The sequence below is a fragment of the Megalops cyprinoides genome, chromosome 16 (genome assembly GCF_013368585.1).
Source record: "Megalops cyprinoides isolate fMegCyp1 chromosome 16, fMegCyp1.pri, whole genome shotgun sequence".
NCBI lineage: Eukaryota > Metazoa > Chordata > Actinopteri > Elopiformes > Megalopidae > Megalops > Megalops cyprinoides.
In genome coordinates, this window is record NC_050598.1 from 1,046,092 (window position 1) to 1,069,353 (window position 23,262).

General features: G+C 44.9%; 1 protein-coding gene across 1 annotated transcript in view; it reads left to right on the forward strand.

Moving 5' to 3' along the window:
• LOC118791123 (sodium/calcium exchanger 1-like) overlaps positions 1 to 23,262 on the forward strand; it is an 89,881-nt gene that overhangs the window by 12,772 nt on the left and 53,847 nt on the right. The window contains exons 3-4 of the mRNA XM_036548388.1: positions 18,781 to 20,201; positions 22,430 to 22,914. Of these exons, the coding sequence (XP_036404281.1) occupies positions 18,867 to 20,201; positions 22,430 to 22,914 (1,820 nt within the window). The 5' untranslated portion in view covers positions 18,781 to 18,866. The remainder of the gene's footprint in view (positions 1 to 18,780; positions 20,202 to 22,429; positions 22,915 to 23,262) is intronic.

A 23,262-nucleotide genomic window follows, 5' to 3' on the forward strand; every position in this document is an offset into this window, starting at 1 on the left:
CACACCTTGTCCCTTACCATGGCAACAATGTACCTTCTCCGTCATGCTGGATTTTTGCCGTTGGTATCGCGCCATTAAAAAAGCCCGGCGACCCTGAACCTGTGTCCTGTGGATGCTTTGGCCGTTTGTCCCGTCCACACAGTTAATGGCCTAGCCGGTCAGCGGTCATTTATCATCCGGCATTCATCCAGGTGGTCACGTGTGAGCGCACATGATGATCAATTTTAGTTTGCCACTATACTATGCCACTATCATGACTAGAATTATTGAATGTGGAAGGATCGCACAACATTCCCTCCTGCGTAATCTCACAATCAACTAAAATGTCCATCTGTGAGCCTCTGCAGATTAAAGACGAGCGTGGTTAATATCCTTGTCATACGGTACATCACATTTTTATTTTAAATTTTATTCTGTGTTAAGTAAACCTCCCCTCATATTACAACCATCTTATGTTTTTATGCACAGTCGCGATGGCATTATCAGGGTTAAACTGTACCCACGATTAATATAGTCTAATGTAGTGTCCCTCCAATGGCAACCTGACAGTTAACCACGTTACACTTCTGTAAAGCTGCGCAGTTACTTCTGACGCAAAGACACAAAATTAAAAAGCAGCTCGTTTGTTAGAAATCGTCCCTTCCTTGTTTTGTGCCCTGATGAAAAGAGTTAATTTACTCAGAATTGGTCTCGTCCCCCTTTTCTCTCCTTTTGCTGTGTGCTTGGGCATACTGAGGATTTATTCCCTCTCCCTTCCTCTATCTCTGTGTCTCTGTTTTATCCCTGTTTCCTGTCCTCCCTCTATCTCCTGTCTGTCACTCTCTCCCTCTGTCTCTTAGTGTTCAGTGGTGCAGAAAGCCCTGCGATGGGCAGCTATGCTGTGAGTGTTTTCACACATGACTAGACAGGCTCAATGGGTCTGCTTAGCACTATGGCAGGACCACTAATTAATACATCCTCACAGTCACGCTTCAGACGTGCATGCACACACACACACACACACACACTCACACACACAACCATACACACGTGTACCTGCATATATGGTCCATACACACATATGAGTCAACCATCAAAGCAGTGGTGGCAGCAGGGTAATGGCAGTAAAGGAGTTCCAACAGACAGGAGAACAAGACACATGAATCACTGAAAGAGCTATTTCCATGCTCTTAATCTATATTACAGCTACACTCATAATCACCCCCACAACAATGAGAGCAATAGCACCTATTAGAAGCCAACTATAACAGCTTCTATCAGGACAGATCAGGATGACTGTGAGTTATATACGTACAATGATGAGACACTATGCTCATTTCAGACAACACTTCAGCATGATTACTGGCACATGCACCATCCAATTTCCCAACTGTGTGGGATGGGCACAGTAGAAGGGTGAGTGTGACATTGAAACAGATAGAAAGGTAACAGGACACAGGAGGGAGTGACAGTCAGAGTCAAGAGAGAATTACATTACATTACGTCATTTAGCAGGCACTCTTTCTCAGAGTGACTTACAAATAAGAACCAGAGGTGAAAATAATATTCTCAGATATTAGTCAGTTTAGAGCTAAACACACTTGTGTTGAACTGGTTTATTAACCTGAAAATGTATCCATACCCTGCTATTTTCATTCAAAGATTAAGGTTAAGATTCAAAACAGAATGGCCACAGACCCGTGTAGAAGCATCTCGCCGTCTATCAAACATTGCCAGAACATTGCATGGCAACCCTGAGGGGGATCCTCCGTCATCTGTCATCCATTCACGGGCTGTGCCGAGTGTGACCCTGCAGACCTCAAAGCAATTCAGACTGGACCAGACTGGCATCAGCAGGCCAGCACAGTCCTAGAAATTTGAACATAGGGGACAGCATATTCCAATTTTCCCAGAGTGCTGGATTGCCCCGGTTGTGACGTGCGATGTTAGATGCGAATTCCCTCTCTTTTGTGCATTCAGTGATTCAGCTAGGACACTGGTTATTTAATATATGTATTTTACAAGCCTACTGTAACAACAGGAGACACTGTTTCTGAGCATTTTCTAATTGTGTGCGTGTGTGCGTGCTATAAGTTGGATATGAGTGAGTATGCATATTTCATAGTTATTTATTCATATATTTATTTAGTTATTTAGTTTCATAGTTACTTAACACAAAATTAGTTCATGTGTACACTAAATGTTTTAAAAAGAGTACGTGGAAACTGAAAGCCTAACAGTATAATATAAACAAATTGATATTTCACTTTTAACAGACTTTAACTTTTTAACTGATGCCAACTATTGTGTGGCGTGTTATGCATATACATACAGTAACAGAAGACAATAGTGCCAGAGCGCTTCAGTTGTGTGCACTCATGTGTGAAAGACAAATACCCTACATAAGCCTATGTGTGATATAGTACAAAGTGGTCAGAAACTGATTTGATGCACTGTGTTGATTAACTTTATGGCAAGCTTGGCACTATTGTCTTCTGTTACTGTATGTATATGCATAACACGCCACATAATAGTTGGCATCAGTTAAAAAATGTTTGCTCCCCTCAGCGCAAAAGTTAAACTCCGCCTATGACTGGGCAGCGTATTGGTACCAAGCACATCTCTACCTTAAAATTGCACTGGAGAAAATCACAAATGCTCAGTCCTAGCCTGTATATTAAATAAATTATACATGTTTGCGCAAGTATTTGCAAATGCATTTGCAAATCCCTTGCCATCAACAGATGAGATTTAGACCAGGATGAGTGCATATGAAGTGAACAGCATATGCATTTATGCTGTTATGATGGCCAATATCAAATATGTCAGGAATTTGTGTATGTCTGCATTTGTGTTCATTGTTTTGGCATTCTGGTTCTTTGGAGTTTCAGGAAAATACCACTGAAAATAAGGCACAAATGGTGACATCACCAGACGTGATTTGGCAGGCATTCCAGAGCAATCTGTTTGATTGAAAAAGCTCCACTTTATGTACATGCAAGTAGTGCAACTCATGTTTTTTGTAGTTATTTGCCAATAACTACAAAGCAAATAAACTGATTTATTTCAATAGAGATGGGGCTGTCCAAAATTTGACTGTAAGAATAACTTCACAGGTTCACCTCTACATATAAACTGGCAGCTGTTGTGAGGAGGTGTTATACTCAAATTTGTTTCATGGTAGAAATCCTTGAATATATTTTCCAGTTTGAAACTTTGGTACCTGCATGTACTGTATTCCTGTGTCATGAGGTAATATTTTACAGTGAGAGTGGCTTGCCATTCACCTCCAAATTGGCATTTTCTTCTTAGTCATCTTTGTGTGCTATTAGTTATGTTGTGTTCTAACTCTGAAATGCAGGTAACTAATTCATAATAGGAAGTGTTGATTTGGATGCAGTCTAGTACCTAGTGTATGCTTGGAGATGAAAGGTGTGTACATAAATATAAATAAATATGTAAATATGACACACTAAACAAGACAACTTGAACAAACTATTCAGAATCCCAAGTTTTGTTTTTTTTCACTTGATGTGAACTTAAACAATGGCCACGTCCTTCATCGTATACGTATATAAAGATTATTACAAGCATACTGACATAGGGTTATGAATCATATAAAATGAATGCTGACATAGGGTTATGAATCATATAATGGTAAGGATTTGGACATTCTTGACATCTTGACTTCTTAACATCATATGTCATATCCTCTGAAAACCAGTTGGTATAAGCTGGTTAAAATATTTACGTGTGCTCATGATAATGGATATGATACATTATGTAGCACTTAATAATTCGGAATAACTCTGAATAATTATGAATACTGCATGAGTTCTACTTCAAGTAAACCTTTCATCTTTAACTGAGATGAAATTTAGCAGTGCATTAACCAGTTTTCAGTCAATCAAATTTAATTGGGCTTAGCACCCTTTACAGTTAGATTATCACAGAGTATTTAGCAGAGCACTGTTTCTAGGGGAAATAAAAAACAAAGAAAGATAAGAACAGACAAGAATAGACCTCTGACATACAGTATGAATGGGTGATTAATCAGTCATTAACAGACAGTCAGTCTGCCATGGAGTATTATTAGGACATAATATTTTTGACAGAGGTTGACTGTGGTAGAACATCAGACCATATTTTTGACAGAGGTTAACTATGATAGAACACTAGACCATATTATTGATAGCGGTTGACCGTGGTAGAACACCAGACCATATGTTTGACAGAAGTTGACTGTGGGAGTCCATAGGACCTCACCCCAGAGATGTCTAAATTAAGCTTAAATCCAAATGAAGCTTCTCTTCATCTGTGCCATGCCACTTATCGCAAAGAGTGTGGGAATCAGCCCTGGCCAGAGGACTAATCTTCCTTTCACAATTTTGTCCCTTAATTACCTAATGGTCAGTGCTATCAGTTATGTTGATGGTGGATGATATCAGTTATGGTGATGATGGGTAATTTCAGTCATGCTGATGGTGGATGATATCAGTTACGCTGATGATAGGTGATATCAGTCATGCTGATGGTGGATGATAACAGTTACACTAATTGCAGATGATATCAGGATGGTTGATTTTGACCGCCCTGTAACAAGGAGGTGCTCTGACGTTCTTGGATGAAAGGCACTACATTAATTCAAGCTCTTAATTACACTGAAGCAAAAGTAGCAGGTGTTGTTTCTTTCTTCTACGCTTCTTAGGCCTTTCTTCTAGTCACCTTCTTCTGAGATTCACAAAACACGCCAGTGCTGATTGTGATTAGAGGAGGTGTCTGGTGACCAAAAGAAAAGGTTGGTGGGATTTTGGAGAAGACAGGATGCTTGCTTGTAGAAGGCTCAGGTAGACAGCTTGCCTGACCTGGTCTGTGATGATTGCTTGTCACGCCCGTTTGTGAGTAGGAGAAGGAGAAAGAATAAGTTGACAAGGGCTCATTTACAATAAAGACAGAAGAAAAAAAGAAGGTGATGGGAGAGGCCTGGGGAGATGAAATAACATACACAAGGCAGGAAGGCCTTCTGGGTAACTTGCACATTCAAGCAGGCTGAGACAGAGTTGAGACAGAAATGTCTGGTTCCTAGTGGCTTTTGTATTTGTCTAACTATTTTTAAAGATAAATTTTTAACAAAGTTCATTTTTTGAGATTGGAGGGGTGCCACACATTTCTCCTTCCTGTGAAAACGTGTCATAAATTATTTATGGATTCAGTGGCCTCACTAGTTAGAGTGTCTTCCACAGTGCAGGAAAACTGTAGACCCAGCTTAGGACTGTCAAGAGTTCATTATTTTTGATTTTTTGGATCTGTCAGCTGTTTAATCCACAGATTAAACCAGAGCAGTGGTTTTGTTCTTACAGTTGTTTCCAGTGTATTTCAGACACCAACACTCTGCAGTGGATGTGTGAACCTATGATGATGATAATGATATTTGGCTCCAACATTGTTTTAATCTTCACCTCCTTGTGTAAGAAGATCCAGTTAGTAATACATGGTTCAGGCACTATCTACATTGATATACTGGTTGTGGATGCTCTGTTTTAGACCACAGCCATTCCAGACCACAGCCGTTCCTACCACTCCATTGAGCCAGCAAATCAAAGTGCTTAGGGCTTCAGCAAATCCAGAGACAGAAATTTCAATGTGAGGCACAGGAAGCTGAATATCTGGTCATTGTATAGGATACTTGTGGTCATGCCAAAGGCATTCACTCAGCCCTTTTGTGTTTCAGTATGTTTCTGCTTGCCATAAGACGTCACCGTTATGCCATGCTTTGATTTTTATCAAAGTAACTTTTCACAGAACCCAGTCGCTGTGAGAGATAAAGTAATTGATTTATTGAACAGATTGAAATGAGCATGTGAATCAACTGAGCTGCAGCTGATTCATCTAGATCAGGGTTTCTCAGTCTTCCTGGAGCCCTCCCTGTCCTGCATATCTATCTTTGCACCTGATTAGTGTGATTAACATGCTGTTGATTAAATCAGGTGTGCTCAGCTAATCAAAAGTGCCACTGATGAGCTCAGTCAGGTAGGTAGAGCAGGGAAAGATGGAAAACGTGCAGGACAGTGGGCCTCCAGGAGCAGGAATGAGAAACACTGATCTAGATTGGTGTTCCATTAATAACTGCAGTCTGATTTCCCCTATGTGTGTCTGGCCAGGGCAGAGGAGAGCTGTGGCCTTTCTGCCATGCAGTTTAGCATCACATTTGCTGATTCTAACAACAGCAGTGATAGGATGTCAAGGTGCAGGCACAGACTCAGACGCAGACCAGGCGAGTACGGGTTTCAAGGGCTTTTATTCGGAATCACTGGGCAAGCTCGAGGTGGCAGAACAGGCAAAGTCAAAACCGGGAAGGCAGTTCAAAACAGGCACAAACCGGGAGCAGGGATCAGGGACGGGAACAGGTTGGGTCGGAACCGGGCTGGCAGGCAGATCAGGCGATCAAGGCAGGAGCGACAGGCAGAGATGAGATACAGAGTCAGGCAGGATTCAACACAGGTACAGCAACATGAAATAGCAGGCGGGTACACAACAGAGAAAAACACTGGAATGAACTAGCAACAAGACAGCGACAAGCAGGGTATAAATAGGGCTGGAGTGATGAGGCGATGGGATGCAGGTGAGCATGCAGGCAGGTGGCAGCGATCAGGAAATCAGGTGGGCGGGGACAGGGCAGAGAGCGGGGCAGGGCTGGAACACATGGGAACAGTAAACAAAAGCACATGGACCACATTGACAGGCAGGGAGAACACAAAAACAACAGCTAGGGGGCTGAAGTACTGACATAGAATGTATTTATATAGTGCCTTTTATGGATCTCAGAACACTAATGCAGTAATGGTGAAAAGAGCAGTGATGGTGAAAGGTGGTGACTCATGGCAGGCATTTTGCACCAGAATGCTTGCCACGCGTCAACTGAGGTGGAGAGGGAGGGAGTCATTTGCCAGATAAACAACAAAGGGTGCTAGTTTGATTCGCCAGTGGGACACTGCTGTTGCATCCATGGGCAAGCTACTTAACCTGAATGCTTTGGTAAATATCCAGCTGTGTAAATGGATAAAGGATAATGAAAATGATACACTGTGTAAATACTGTAGCTCTGGATAAGACCATCTGCTAAGTATCTGTAATGTTTGATGGAAAAACCACACCTGGAAAAACCAGGGGTGGATAACACAGTATTGGCTAATAAAGGTGGGATATTTTTCTCTGTTGAGTTTCTGGGTGGACAAGGGTTGCTTTGGTTGCTCAATTTTTTAGGTATAACCCACATTGGGATGGACTGGTCCCCTTTGTCCCCTCTTTCCATGTCTAAATAAATTACTCTGACATGTTTAAATTCATCAGATGAATCATTCACTGAGTGGCCCAGGTCACAGTCCAGGAAGGGCTCGTGCTCTGTCTTATTTTTGCTATTCATCCTTTCATTGAGGGTGTTGTACTGACTAGAGATGGCGCCCCCTGGTGGTCTGGGAGGAAATCAGGTGCTAATTGAAAGGAAACCGCAAGCCCCGCAGGACTGAAACCCTCACCCTCTGCACCAGATAGTAGTTTGCAATTATGAATATGTATTCTGACAGCACTTGTTGAATATTTATGGATGTGATTATCCAGAGAGTGGGAGATGGGCTGTGTGTCTTGTGTCTCTGGAGTGCACTGGGAGTGGTGACCCATTTTAAATGGCCTCGTGCCAGTGCAGTAAACAGTAGGGGGTGCTGTGATGACAGCCTTCAGGCGGCCCACAGTTTGCCTTGAGCAGAGCAGGGCATTACCACAGACCTGAAATGGACTCGAGTGCAGGATAGTGATCAAATTTTAATGCAACCAGGGAATGCCCGTGATGTTAATTGACGACATTCCAAGCATATAACATTCATGTGTGTTGACTTGGCAGCTAGTCTGAAGTGAGCAGTTACTGTTCTTGCTATGAGAATGGCTACATGTGTCAACCATTTTAGTACTGCTAGATATGCACATGGATGCCAGGAGGTATGTATGTGTGCATGTGTGTATGTGTGTGTCTGATGTTTTTGGGTGTTAGGTGAGGGTGTGTGTGCATGATGTGTGTGTACGTTTTTTGTGTGTGTGTGTGTGTGTGTGTGTGTGTGTGATGTGCTGGAGCATGGTGTGCAGTGTCACTCTCTGAAGTATTGATGTTCATCAGCATCATAACTGTGCGGGATAGAAACTGCTGGCCCTGTGGCGCCCTGCCCTAGGCAGGCCCTTCATAGCCCCAGCGCAAATCCAGCAGCCCTCAGAGGCTGAGCAGCACTGACAGTACTGACAGCACTCACATGCTGTGTGCTGTCTCCACACTCTTTATGTAAGTGTCCAACGTATTTGCGCACATTATTGCACAGTGGATGCAGCAGTGCACTGGAGCATCTGACACACACCACAGTGCATCCAATCGGAGCAATCGGACGGGCCTCATTATTCCCTGCTTCCAGTCACTGGGTCGTCTGTGTATACTCTCTTCCCTCTCCCCCCTTTGCTTTGAGTGTGCTCCTTCTCCCTTTGCCCCCCTACAGCTGCTCTTTTGAAGGAAACTAGTCTCATCCTGCTAGTCCTTCTCCAGGACAGACCCCAGGCGTCCTCCCTCTCATCCTCTTACACACACATTACAGATTATGTAGGGTGCCGATAAAAAAAATCACAACTGGAGGTGTGTCTTCCAGCTCCAAATTCCTCCCTCAACGTCTTCTTGTACGTGCAGCACGATTAACTGAAAATCACTGCGTTGCGTAATCAATGCTAACTGGCTGGGGAGCTAACGTAAGCTATCTAGCAATAGATTTGACAAACATACTAGTTAGCTAACAGGCTACCTACCTGAATGATTGTTGAAGCTACTTCAACAGGTTGGCTGCTTCATTTGTGATACTCTAAGCCCCTGACAACAGCAGTGCTTACATCGCCACATAAAGTATGGTTAGTTTTATTTCTCTTGCTAATCAAGCTAATGTGGGGATCCACAGAGTTATTTATAGGTATAGACCTACAGAACTAACCAATCAAAGATCATTTTGGAGGTAGCCAGCTTGTTATATTGAAGGAAGTCAGCTAGCTAATCAAATGATGGTTTAAAGCAGGGGTGTCAAACATACGGCCCGCGGGCCACATCCGGCCCGCACAAAGATTCAAAACGGCCCGCACATCAACCAGAGGATGTAATACAGGCCCTACTATTTCCGTCAACTCTTTACCATTACCACAAAACGTAATTCGTCATCCATCCACTAGGTGGCAACAACCTATTTCAACTGATCAACTAGTCATCTTTCATGACTAAAGAAAGATCGCGAGCTAGCTACTTGCTGGCAAGAAAATGGTGTCAAAGATAAGAAAAGTTGATAAAGAGTGTCTGGCCTTTCAGGAAAAATGGACAAACGCCCACCTCTTTGGGGATGTTAACAGTAAGTGTATCTGTTTAGTTTGCTCACAGCAAGTAGCTGTTCCAAAGGAGTATAATATTAGATGGCATTACCAGACTACTCACGCTGAGAAGTATGATCGCTACACCGGCCAGTTGCAGGAGGAGAAAGTGAAGGAGTTGGTGGCTACATTAGCATGGATTGAGGACATCGCTGGACAGCTGACACAAAAGCTCATTCAGAAAGTTCAGGGATTTGTTGCTTTTTCCGTCGCAATTGACGAAAGTACAGATATAACGGATGTGGCACAGCCGGCGATTTTTATTAGAGGTGTTGACTCTACTTGTAACATCACAGAGGAATTCGTAGAACTGGTACCCATGACTGACACTACTACGGATAGCGACATCTTCAGTAGTCTCGCTGCATCATTGGATAAATTGGGAGTAGACTGGGCCCGTGCCGTAAGTATGGCGTCAGATTTATGTCAAAAGTCGCGAGCGCAGAAAATATACTTGCGAGCACACGAAACGTGCTGCGAGCGCAGAAAACATTCTCACGCACAAAGCAGCCACCACGCGCGAGAGAATTTCTGCTTTGCGCTGGCCAAGCGAGCATGTTTCTTGCGCTCGCGAGAATGTTTTCTGCGCTCGCGACTTTTGACATAAATCTGACGCCATACGTAAGTCTTGCGACTGATGGCGCACCATCAATGATCGGTGTGAAAGCTGGAGTTGTGGCCAGACTTCGAGAGGAAGTGTAGCAGTTTGGAGGGGGTGAGTTTTGGAATTTTCATTGTATACTCCACAGAGAGGCACTCTGTTGTAAAACACTGAAAATGGACAATGTCATGGCTGTTGTCATCAGAACTGTCAACTTCATTCGAGCCAAAGGGCTCAATCACCGCCAATCTGTAATATTTTTTATGTTAAAAGATATGAAACAAAAAAGTTGGAAATGTATTGAAATGGAATCAAATAAAATAAATGGGAAATTAGCCTAGTAGTTGTTTTACTGATTCCCAATGAAACGGTGTTCAAACTGTCTTGAAAAAACGAATCGTACTGCCATGCAGATTTCATGGTTGCCCTTTTTAAATGGATGGTCAACGATTATTTGGCCCTCGATGACCTAGAAATTTAGTGATGTGGCCCTCAGTGAAAATGAGTTTGACACCCCTGGTTTAAAGGATTTATTATGACTGGGTGTGTAACTAACAGATATCCAGCTAACTGTTTCTATAATGGATATATTTGTTAAATGGGAGAGTCGCATCATTAATGTCATAGTTGAGTTCCGTGCTCAGGCACGGTTAGCGATCACATTAGATGCGTACCATGCCCAAGTCCAACTGAACCATGCCCGATCGGGCCCACCTCTTCAAGTGGGCCTGGGCACGGTACGGAGTGATCACACTAGTCAAACGAACTGGACTTTGGGGGTCAACCGTGCTCAGGCACGGTACGGATCACCTAGTGTGAGTGCACCCTAAGGTTACTGTTGCAGTAGTGTGTCAATCAGGACACAGGATTCAGGTTTTGGGTTCAGAATTTTATGTGATTTTGCTTGGTGTGGACTATGTGTGTTATGTGTGGATCCACCTTACTGAGTGTTTGGTTGTGTGTTGTGTGTGTGGTTTCCTGCAAGGGAATGAGCAGGAACAATGTGAACAATTCCCACAGCATTAAATACCAGAACTACATGGATATCTCAATGGAATGGGAGCCCTCTACATGAACACAAACGTGACTTAACTAAACCTACAGACCTGGTACACCTATGTGTTCACAAATTTTCTCTATATGCAATTGGTACGCTACTCTTGGTCAAACAGTGCAGTGCTTCTCTCACAGCCGCGGCACACACGATCTGGCTGTGAGCTAGTAGCGGCTAGGTTACCTAGAGCTCAGTGGAAGCTGCCCCTTACACTACTGCGCATGTGCAACAAGGCTAACAATAGGATGCGGTTCTGCCCGCAACCGCACGAGGTCCTAGGTGTGTACCGTTCTAATTTCACTGCACCGCATGCATGTAGAGGAATCTACATGTATGCCTTACAGCTAACGAGTTGTCTTACGCAAACAAACACTGTTTCAGTACAAATAACAGATGAACGTGATCTTAATTAAAGAGCACACATAACATACATTGAGTAAGAATGCATATCACCCTTCTCTCTCTACAGACAATTGTAACATAACCATCCCCAGTTCTTCACCCCACAGGTACTGGTGCAGTACTGAGGCGGGGGAGGTCACCACTACTTTTATATTATCCCATATCCTTGGCCCTGTTAGGGTTCCTATTGGTGGCCAAAGGATACGGACAGGTCAGAGGAAAAATGGTGACCTGTGGGCTGTCCTTGGGGACACCTGTGGGGGTCCCGCTGATAAGGGGAGCAGCAGGACCGGTTTGGGCAGGTTACAACTGAGTCGTAAACAAGCGTCTGTGAGAGGTGGGGGTTTTGTGCACAAACAGGGACTAAGAAATGTGGCCCTTTTCTACACTGTGCGATACCTTAACCCTTGGTGACCCTGGCCATCAGGACCTGTGTTTTGTTAGAAATGGAGAGAGATGCAGAATGCCGATTTCATGCTGCTCCGCTCCACAGGATTAGCGTGCATCGACCTAGAAATGGACCAGAGAATTACTGTCGCTGTAATGCCATAAGATGCAACGCACCAAGGGTCAGTGGATGGGTCATATCATTTGCTTACCTGTTTGTTCTCTTGTCCATTTTTGCTAGCTTGTCTCACCTACCCAGACTCCCAGACAATCCTCCACACTTGATATACAATGTGTCCTCGATGTTCTCAGTCTCTCAGATATTTCTCTGAGGAGAGTTGGGAATATTTGGGATCATTTTCATCCGAGAGAGAACTGTCCCTATGGAGAGTCATCAAGCTGAATGAATTCAGTTGCTGAATATGTAGGTACACTTCACATATTTACAGAATGGCACTTTGGCAGAATTTTACACCAATCTAACCCAAAGACAGTGGAAGGACTTTGTTTGATTAAACTAAATTAGGATTGGCATGGTGGTAAATAAATATTTGCTGCTTTGGAAGAGAAGCCTGAACATTCCAAACCTGGCTGGAGTCCTTAACACCTGTCTGAAATACACACACACACACACACGTACACACACTCAGCCTTTGGTTCTGCGATGGTAAATGGTGAAGAGGGATTCTCAAGTTTCTCATGTGGGATCAGCTCTTCAAACGAGATTATTCCCTGGGCTGGCTCTGGCGGGGCTTGACACCACACAGGAGAGGAAAAAACAGAAAAAATATGCATACATAATTCACAGATCATCTGGCGCTAAGTAGATTAGGAATTAGCCCCTCTTGTCGAGTCAAAGATCATGAGTTTAGCCATCTTTATCCAGCTTTTCTTTCAAGAGTGACAGATAGAATAATGGGAGGGGGAAGACTTGCTCTGGTTTCTGTAGCTGCCATTCCCTTCTTCCTATTCTTATTTAAAAATAACACTACTGGTAGATTGGAGTGTGTGGGAGCAGGTAGAGTGTAATGTGTGAAGGCAGGTAGAGTGTAATGTGTGAGGGCAGGTAGAGTGTAGTGTGTGGGACCAGGTAGAGTGCAGTGTTCACAGTACAGCAAATGAATGAAATGTTCTACATGTTCTTGGATCTTCCCTTGGTAATGGGAGAGGACCAGGAGCAAGGATCAATGCTGGGAGAATTCCCAGGAGAAAGGAAGGGAATCATCAACTGACTAGAATGCTTAGTGGTCTCTCATATTAAAAACACACACACTCACACATACACCACATTTTCCCTCTCTCTCTCTCTCTCTCACACACACACGTACAGATACTTTATTTCAGTTGGGTCTGCAGATTTATTTAATACAACACCTGTAGGATCTTCCCCTACGTCACTATGTATTCTACGCAGCTCCTAGTTCAGGCCTGGACTAATGTAAAGCCGTTCTCACTTATGAAGTCCGGACAAATGTTTGGGGAATCACTTACCCTTTCACACATGTAGCACACAACCCGAGCTTGTCCGTGTCAGACGCGTTCTCACCTACTGGAAATACTCCGGTTTGGTTTAGGCGAGCGGTGGCGCCTGGGTAGAGTGTGCAGGAGGCAGGACATGACGCAAAAAGTACGCTGCAGAAATCGCAGTGGCTGTATTCGAAACTGTCTACTGCATAATCTGTACTAAGTACTACACAAGTACAGTCATCCGACGCTTATAGGTTATAATAAAGTTTAAAAATCCCAATCACAGAACGGGACGTAGCGGACGTAGTGAAAGCAACGCTTCTTGAATGCAACATGTGTATCTCATGTCTCATGGAAATAAAGTGATTGCGCTGCGCATAATGGTACAGTACATAGTATAACATATACTGTATATAGTATGGTATTCGCACAATGTCCAAATCACATAATGCCCTGTTTCACAGAACGTATCGTGACGTTAAGCGACGCATGGCTGTATATACTGTATACTGCATGCTGTTTTTCAGTGTAGTACCCAGTATGCGACCATTTGTAGTATGTTACATTGTTGCGTGGAATCATTGCGAGTTTAGAAACGTACAGATTTTCTCATGGTATTTTCCAGTTAGACGCCACGAAAAGTATTCGCAAGTTGAAGTATTTTCAGGTTTTTTCTTTTACCTTTCAGTGGTACGGGCACATGATGTGGCACGGAGGAGGAGAAGGTGAACATAGCTATTGTACTTTGGGGTAGCCTATAAAAAATTATCACACATAGCCATCCAAATGGTCCTACCGATACACATAATTTATTATAAATTATTTATTATAACAGGAAGGTAAGTTTTTGTTGTTCGCTATGTAGTGTTAGGTCACCAGTTCACCTCACTATACCTATCACTATTACTTAGCTACATCTTAGCTAGCTACTAACCAGATAATAAACTACTAACCAACATTATTAATCATCGTAAGAGACAAGCTTTGGCAGTATAGCTATAGCTAACTATCTCTTTAACGATCGTTGGACTCAAAATAACATGTATTTGGACGTATCCGCAATATCAACGAAAGAGTGGAAAGCAATATACAGGCAAGCAGAAAAGAGTACGAATAGGGTTGCCACCTGTCCCGGTTTTGCCGGGATTGTCCCTTTTTTGAGCGACTGTCCCGGAAAATTAATAATCTTTCCCGGGACACGAATTGTCCCGTTTTTTTTTTTTTTTTTTTGCGAAAATGTTCTTCTAATTTAGTATCTCATGGTTTCAAATAAAACCTCATTTGGTTTCCTTCTACTGCTATTCTGGTTTTTTTTTCCTGGTTATGTTTATACAGCCAATCCTGTGCCCGTAAACGGGTAAAACAGAGTGACGATTGGCCATGTCTATACTTTTATTTGATTGGTAGCGGAAATACGAAAGCTCATCTTATTGCCTAGCAACTGCCCGGGCTGTAGGTCTGCTGCGCGCGTAGAGAAACACGATCGCACCGTGAGTTCAGTTGCTAGCTAACGTTATTAGGTAACGTTATTATTATTATTATTATTATTATTTTATTATTAATTTCTATTTATTTTGTCGGTTTTGTGAAATGGGGGGAGAGACGGACGAGGAGGACGACAAAACAAAATCGGACGAGCCACCAGCGTCAAAGAAAAAACGATTTACAACGTACAACTCAGACTGATCGAAAAGAGAAAACTTTTCTGAATGGGTAAGGCCCACCCAAGGAGACCTGTTCTCCGCCACCTGTGTTTTGTGTCCAGCCAAAATTTCAGTTAAATATGAAGGAAAAACAGCGCTGTAAATCATGCAATAACAAAGAAGCACCAGAGTTTTGTTATTAAGCAAACGCAAACAATCTAGTCATTTCAACTTTCATGACAAAAAAAAGGTTCACCAGAGGAAGACAGGATAGCAATAGAGGAGCTTAGCAGTGTATACCATGGAGTGCTTCACGGGCACAGCTACTTATCTACGGATTGTGGCAATAAAGTAAGTGCGAAAAAGAGGTGAGAAATGTCAGTGTTAGGTTGCCCAAATTCATTAAGTTAAGTAGGTGTTTATAATCTATTATAATACATCTAATCATGTTTTCGTTTCTAAAGGGAGTATACCTTTGGACATATGATTAAATTTTACAGTAGATTATAATTAGACAGTATATATTTACACGTTAAAGTAAAAAATGTAGAAAGGGACAGCAGCAGGCAAAGGAGTCCAGAGTGAGTGCAATATGTATAAGTGTCGCAGAGGGAGCGGTGGCATTAATGTAAGCACAAAAACTGTGCGGCGGGAGCTTCATGGAATGGGTTTCCATGGCCGAGCAGCTGCATGCAAGCCTCACATCACCAAGTCCAATGCCAAGCATTGGATGGAGTGGTGTAAAGCACACCGACACTGGACTGTGGAAACGTGTTCTGTGGAGTGACGAATCACGCTTCTCTGTTTGGCAGTCAGATGGGCGAGTCTGGGTTTGGCGGATGCTGGGAGAACGTTACCTGCCTGATTGCATTGTGCCAACTGTGAAGTTTGGTGAAGGAGGGATAATGGTATGGGGCTGTTTTTCAGGGTTTGGGCTAGGCCCCTTATCTCCAGTGAAGGACAATCTTAATGCTTCAGCATGCCAAGACATTTTGGACAATGCTATGCTTCCAACTTTGTGGCAACAGTTTGGGGAAGGCCCTTTTCTATTCCAACATGACTGTGCCCCAGTGCACAAAGCAAGAACTATAAAGACATGGTTTGATGAGTTTGGTGTGGAAGAACTTGACTGGCCCGCACAGAGCCCTGATCTCAACCCCATCGAGCACCTTTGGGATGAACTGGAACGGAGATGTATATATATGATATATATATATTTATATATATACACATGTAGAGTTCACTTCAATATGATGCCGTGGGATTCAGAAAGACAGCCCACGATGGCTAATTTCATGCTTTGGGACTGGAACGGAGGGCCTAATGGTTTCGACCGACCCCCAGCTAGGTTTCTCACCCAAGGAGGATGCTAGCTGTGTGCTTCTAAGCTTCTATTTGCTTCTGGAGGGTGCGTGAGAAAAATTTTAAATAACGCATCTCCGGAAGCAGAGATGGCAATGGGAAATAAAGCAAAATTTTATACACTATATCGGCATCGGCAGTCGGCCAAAATATCGGCATACTGAATATTGGCAAAAATCCAATATCGTGCATCCCTAGCATGGCTTGATTCACACACACAACATTGACTTTGTAGCAGAGCTGAAGTGAGTAGCTTGTGTGAGCCCTGCGTCAAGCCTGTAGGGTAGTGGGGAGCAGGTAGCCAAACAGTTACAGCGATTATGTCACTCCCTGAGACTTGGTTAGCTAGCATTGTTACCGATAGGCTAGGGGTAAATTGCTTGCTCAACTGGTAATGACACTGGCTGTAAGGGGTTGGCAGTGAGCAGTGAGAACCCTGTTTTGAAATTTGCTCGCTCGCTGACTCACGTAACATCCAGTCAAATTCACAACGCAGTCTACACCTGCTACAAATTGATGCATTGTTACACCCCCAATCTTAAAAGGTGCCTCTTTTCATGAGCTTCAGCAAGTTGAAGGAGCCGGGGAAGGCTGTAGTATGCTAGGGCGACTCCTGCATGAGGGACTTCACCCAGGCATCATTCACAGTGACTGCAGTGGGCTCTTTTCAGAAAAATAAGAATTCCCGGAGCCCTGGGAAGGCAGTGGAGCATCACAAAGTGGGCAGAATAAAACCCGGAGTGGCAATCTGTCCCCCCTTGAGGTCCCTCTCTCTCAACAGGATTGTGCCCCTCTCTGGCTATCCAGTGGAGCCCTTGTGAATCAGTACTCACTGGAAACTGCTGGTCAAGTCAGTATCTCTCCTCAGCTCTTAATACAGCCCACCACTAATTAATGCATCAAACTGAGGACAGGACAGGTGAGAAACTGTTGAATGTGAGTTTTCAGTAGGGGGCCAACAGGTGCTATAGTATAGTGACTAAAAACAGTGACTAGAAGGGTTCTGCCCATCAAAAGCAATCTAGTCTATGCCAGAGGTAGTCAGCAGTCCTGGTAACTAACATCATTAAAATCTGATCTGTAGTTTCCCACAGTGACACCTTCTGTGAGATGACCTTCCATGAAATGACCTTGTATGGACAGCCAGAAAGAAGCCCTTGAATTGACTCTATAAAAGTATATTTCAGAGGTTTTTGAAACACACACACACACACATACACATGCAGGTATGCACACACGTGCACACACACACAAACCACTGCAGACGATTATTCCCACTGAGTGGGGTGCGCCCCCTCCTTATGGAGAAAAAGTGGACATAGCCTCAGAGGACCAGCGAAGGCCCAGAGTTCCCAGACGTGTTCTGCCAGAGAGGGGAAAATGTTAACTAAGAGTGATCATCCTGTCGTGAGCTAAGGTCAGAGAGAGGTGTAAAATGCAGAGGGAGGATTTCAGAGGACCGAACAAGTGCCAGCTTGCATCTCTGCCCTACTGCCCTACTGCCCTAAAGCTGGAAACAATGAACTCGGGAAATTATGTGTGCCAGTCCAACAGATAGATGCTACTCCTCTGCTTTTAAAGCCTATGAGTGCGCTGATCTGTGGGAAAGATGCTGAACTGATCCATTGGCTGATCCACCTGGTTCTCAGTCTTGTGTTCTGTAAGGCTTTTCACACTGCATATTCTTAGCCCAGGGCTATCCTTAGCCCTGGGCTAAGAGTTGACCCTGGGATAATTTAGCCCCTTTTCACACAGACATTGTTAACCCAGGGTTAACCTAAGCCCAGGGTTATACGATTCACACTGCACTTCTACTAGCCCTGGGTTAAATGTCCATTAGAATATGCGACTAATTTTTACATTCAAGAATGATGCGTGACTGCTCTTTAACAGCAAGCAGGAACGTTAAAATGTCACCATTAGCGGTTGAGCGGTGTTGAAACCGCTTTGAAACATTTTTTGAGCATTTGTTTGAGTTGTTCCGGCGTCCTATTGAAACCTGCCCCAGCTAGCTTCGCTGACAGATGGTGGAAAACCTTTCTGTTGCAGCATGTTCCATCTCATTTGTCTTGAACTGACTTTTCTGACCACAAACTCAGGAACAATGCCGTTTCCGCTTGCAACCAATTTAATGTCTTTTCTGGACATATTATTGTTGTTTAAGTTAGCTAGCCTGCTAGGTACCTGCCGGTTTAGGTTAGTAGTTGAGTTGGTTTTCAGGGGATAACCCCGCAAACTCGGGGCTAACCCTGCTCCGGAGCAGGGCCAGCAAGCCCTAGGTCGGGGTTAGGCCACTTTGGAATGCACCAGGATTGTGCCAGTGTGAAAGCTTTCTTACCCTGGGGCTAAGAGCTCCCTTAGCCTGGGGCTAAGAAGGTTCTAAGAATACTTTTAGTCCTGGGCTAAGTGCAGTGTGAAAAGCTTATGTGTGTTCTCGTGTCCTGCAGGGTCGGCAGCAGGGGAATTGAGGAGTGACGCCGAGAGTTAGAGAGCGACTGCTGTGGCCTGTGGCCCACGAAGCCCCTGCACCGCCATGTCGGGCCACTGCCCCTGCCCCCGTTCCACCTGTCTCCCTGCCTTCCTCCTGCTCCTCCTCCTTGCCCTGCTGGAGCTCGCCCACCTTGCCTGGGCTGGCCCACCTGGCCACACCCCCAAAGTGGCACTAGGCAACTGCTCGGAGGGCAGTAGCTGTGCTGTGGGTGTGGTCCTACCTGTGTGGAACCCGCAGAACCCCTCAGTGGGCGACAAGGTAGCACGCGCCATTGTCTACTTTGTGGCGCTCATCTACATGTTCCTAGGTATGTCCATCATTGCCGACCGCTTCATGTCATCCATCGAGGTCATCACCTCGCAGGAGAAGGAGATCACCATCAAGAAGCCCAACGGTGAGACCACAACAGCCACCGTGCGCATCTGGAATGAGACGGTGTCCAACCTGACACTCATGGCGCTAGGCTCCTCAGCGCCTGAGATTCTGCTGTCCGTCATCGAGGTGTGTGGCCACCGCTTTGAGGCAGGTGTCCTGGGCCCCAGTACCATTGTGGGCAGCGCTGCTTTCAACATGTTTGTCATCATCGCCATCTGTGTCTATGTGGTGCCCGACGGTGAGGCGCGAAAGATCAAGCACCTGCGTGTCTTCTTTGTCACTGCCGCCTGGAGCCTGTTTGCGTACATCTGGCTATACCTGATCCTGTCAGTCTTCTCGCCGGGCGTGGTGGAGGTGTGGGAGGCTGTGCTCACCTTCCTTTTCTTCCCACTGTGTGTGGTGCAGGCCTGGATCGCCGACCGCCGCCTGCTCTTCTATAAGTATGTGCAGCGCCGCTACCGTGCTGACAAGAGCCGCGGCATCATCATCGAGACAGAGGGTGATGGCTCAGCTGGCTTCACCAAGGTGGACTTGGAGATGGACGGGCGGGGTGCCAACTCACACCACAGGGAAGTGCTGGACGGCGTGCTGCCTGGCACAGAGGAAGGTGGCAGTGGCAATGGGGGGCGGGACCTGGAGGATGAGGCACGAAGGGAGATGGCGCGCACACTGAAGGAGCTGAAGCAGAGGCACCCAGAGAAGGACATGGAGCAGCTGATTGAGATGGCCAACTACCAGGTGCTGGTGCAGCAGCAGAAGAGCCGTGCCTTCTACCGCATTCAAGCTACACGCATGATGATCGGTGCTGGCAACATCCTGAAGAAGCATGCCGCTGACCAGGCACGCAAGGTGGTGAGCTGCCACGAGGCACGTGCACAGGAGGACGACCCCAGCACTGTGCGGCTGGAGTTCCAGCCCTCGCACTACCAGTGCTTCGAGAACTGCGGCTCCCTCAAACTGGCTGTGGCACGGCGCGGCGGTGACCCCGGGTGTACTGTCAAGGTGAGAGGGCAGAGTTGGCAGGTGTGGAGGGGCAGGGAGAGCAGGCGTGTGGGGGTGGGTTCGGAAGGCGTGGGGGCGGGGACAGCAGGAGTGAGAAGGCAGGGTTGGTAGGTGTCGGATGCAAGGTTATAATAGTTTTACATTTTCAAATTCGTTTTTATTTTGATAATATGTTTGTATTCAGTCTGAATTTCCGTTTAGTTTTAGTTAGTTTCACCAGTGTTTTCATTAGTTTCAGTTTAGTTTGTATTTCATGGACTCATTTTTATTTCGTTTTAGTAATTATAGTTTCAGTTTTAGTTTTAGTAATTTTAGTTAAGGAGAAAAAATTGTCTAAGATTAGTGCAGCGTGAAAACTAATCTGCTTATCACTGAAGATATCAACATTTCAAGACTAAACTCAACTAACATATATGGTACATTTATTTGTTTCAGACTACACAGAATTTTGGGAGTGTGACCAGTGGCGGCTCCTGCCAAATCTCTCGGGGTGGGGGTGGGGGGGGTGGGGGGGGGGCAATTGTTGCGATGATGGCTAAGCGGTGACCCGTTCAATGGGTAAATTAACAGCTAGCTAACTTGACAATGTCACATTGAGTTGAGCAGGGGTAGCAGAACAAAACGTTACCTACTTCGCAGCCTGCTAGCCACGTTTTCCGCTCATACCAGCTCTGCGAAAATCCCCAGTTATACGATTACCCCCCCTTTGTAGATACTTGCTTGATGTTTAAATTTGGTGCGGGTGGTCCTAATTCTTTAGTTGCCAATTTATCCTGCTTACTACGATGACTGAACAGTATTTTTTTAATGCCACGATCGAGTTGCTCTGAGTTGAGGTAACATTAGCCATGTTGTCCTTGAATGTGACAAGATCGCTGGCTGCCCCAGCGATCCCTACACCAGGTTCCGTATGATGAAAGCACATTAGTGCAAGCCCACCCAGAACCCATACAGATTGCATTGCAGCGCCTGCAGTTCGAAAAAATCGCCTTAACATGAGTCTATCAAAGCGATCTGTGCAATTTTCAACTAGACTGAAATCGCCCAAAAGGGGCGGTACTCCACGGAACACGAATTGACACTGATTGGACTATGATATTCAGAGGCAGGACAAACTATCTAGAACAGTCACGGCTAGTGTAGCACTGTGGTAGGATGTATGATGTGAAAAATTCCCTCCCTTTCCTCCTTTGGTGGTGCATCGCCTGATTGCCCTAAGGAACAAACCGCCCCTGAGTGTGACACCCGCTGCCTTGAATGGATACGACCTCCGCCGTCTTGAAACGATAAAAACAATTATTTTTTGTCTTTTCTTATTTTATTTTTATTAGTTTTTTAGCAATCATTCTTAGTTTCGTTTAGTTTTAATTTGACATTTTTGTCGAGTAAGTTATTTTATTTCAGTTTACGAAAATGTCTAAAAACTATTACTTTTCGTCTTAGTTTTAGTTTTAGTATACGATAATAACCCTGGTCAGATGTAGGGACAGCATGCAAGAGAGGTCAGGGTTGGCAGGTGAGAGAGGGCAGGGATAGCATGGATGGGGGATAGTGATGCCAAGTCAAAGGGGGGGGGGGGGGGGGGGGGGGGGGCAGGCATGGGGGAGGTGGGGGGGTTGTGCAGCTATTCAACAACCATTGCCTAAACTGACTTGCACCAAAGAATAGGAATGGTGTGATCATTGCTTTGTTCATGCCTGAACATAATGCAAGTTACTTATGTCACCTACAACATACAGTATACATCTTAAAAGACAGGCATGGGGTCAGAGTTCACAGTGAGGTTGGGGCATCTCCATCTTGTGTGAAAATGAACGTAATGTGATGCCTATGGCAGTGTTATTTAGTAGGTCAGTATAGCCAATTCTCTGTGTTTTGTGTCCTTGCAACAGCAGTGACTGTTTTTCCAGACTGGAGCTGAGACTGCAGACACAAATACAGTTATTCCCATACACTGTCGAACACATCTTTGTTTGGCATGAAACGTCATATATAAAAGCATTTGCCTTCCTAGTTATTCAACATGAACACAAAAAGAGGGACAAAGAGGGACAAGCTGAACAGTTTGACCCTGTTTAAGTTTGATTAGTTATATTAGGTTTGCTCATGATTTAGTGATTTACTGTACAACGTTCCTGCATAACCTTGAGTGTGTTCCTTGGAAGTTGGAGAGGGGGGCCGAGGGGGAGGGTGCCCCGGGTCACACTGCCCTGTCTCTGTTGTAATAGGTGGACTACCGCACAGAGGATGGAACAGCCAATGCCGGGTCAGACTACGAGTTTGCTGAGGGCACGCTGATCTTCAAGCCTGGTGAAATGCTCAAGGAACTGACGGTGGGCATCATTGATGACGACATCTTTGAGGAAGATGAGTACTTCTATGTGCACCTGAGCAACCCGCGCATGGCTGGCGGCCCCACCTTCCACGCCGTCAGCCCTGCCTCCCCAGGGGCAGCTCCCAAGGCTGTTCTGGGCGAGACGCACACAGCCACCGTCACCATCTACGATGACGACCACGCAGGAATCTTTACATTCGAAAATGGGGCGACACGTGTGAGTGAGAGCATAGGCACCATGCAGGTGAAGGTGCAGCGCACCTCGGGTGCACGCGGCCTGGTGGCCATCCCCTACCGCACTATTGACGGCAGTGCCAAGGGGGGCGAGGACTACGAGCAGGTGTCTGGCAAGCTGGAGTTCCTCAACGATGAGACCATGTGAGTCCCAGTGTGCCCCTTACGCAGAGCGGGAGGGAAGTAACACACTCTGATACAGTATGTCACAATCGCCCCTTAGTATTATTATTATCGTTATCATTGTTATTACTGTTGGTACATTTACATTTGCATTTACATTTATTCATTTGGCAGACGCTTTTATCCAAAGCAACATACAAGTGAGGTAGAGTACAACACAAGCAAAAAATCATAAGGAGTCAACAATATTAGAAACGCTGCATGACCAGGTTTCAGTGGTTGGCCAGACAAGGTACAAGCTGGCTCATTACAGGATAATGAGTGTATTAAACCATTAGATTACATTTTATTTTCTTTTTTTAAATAGGG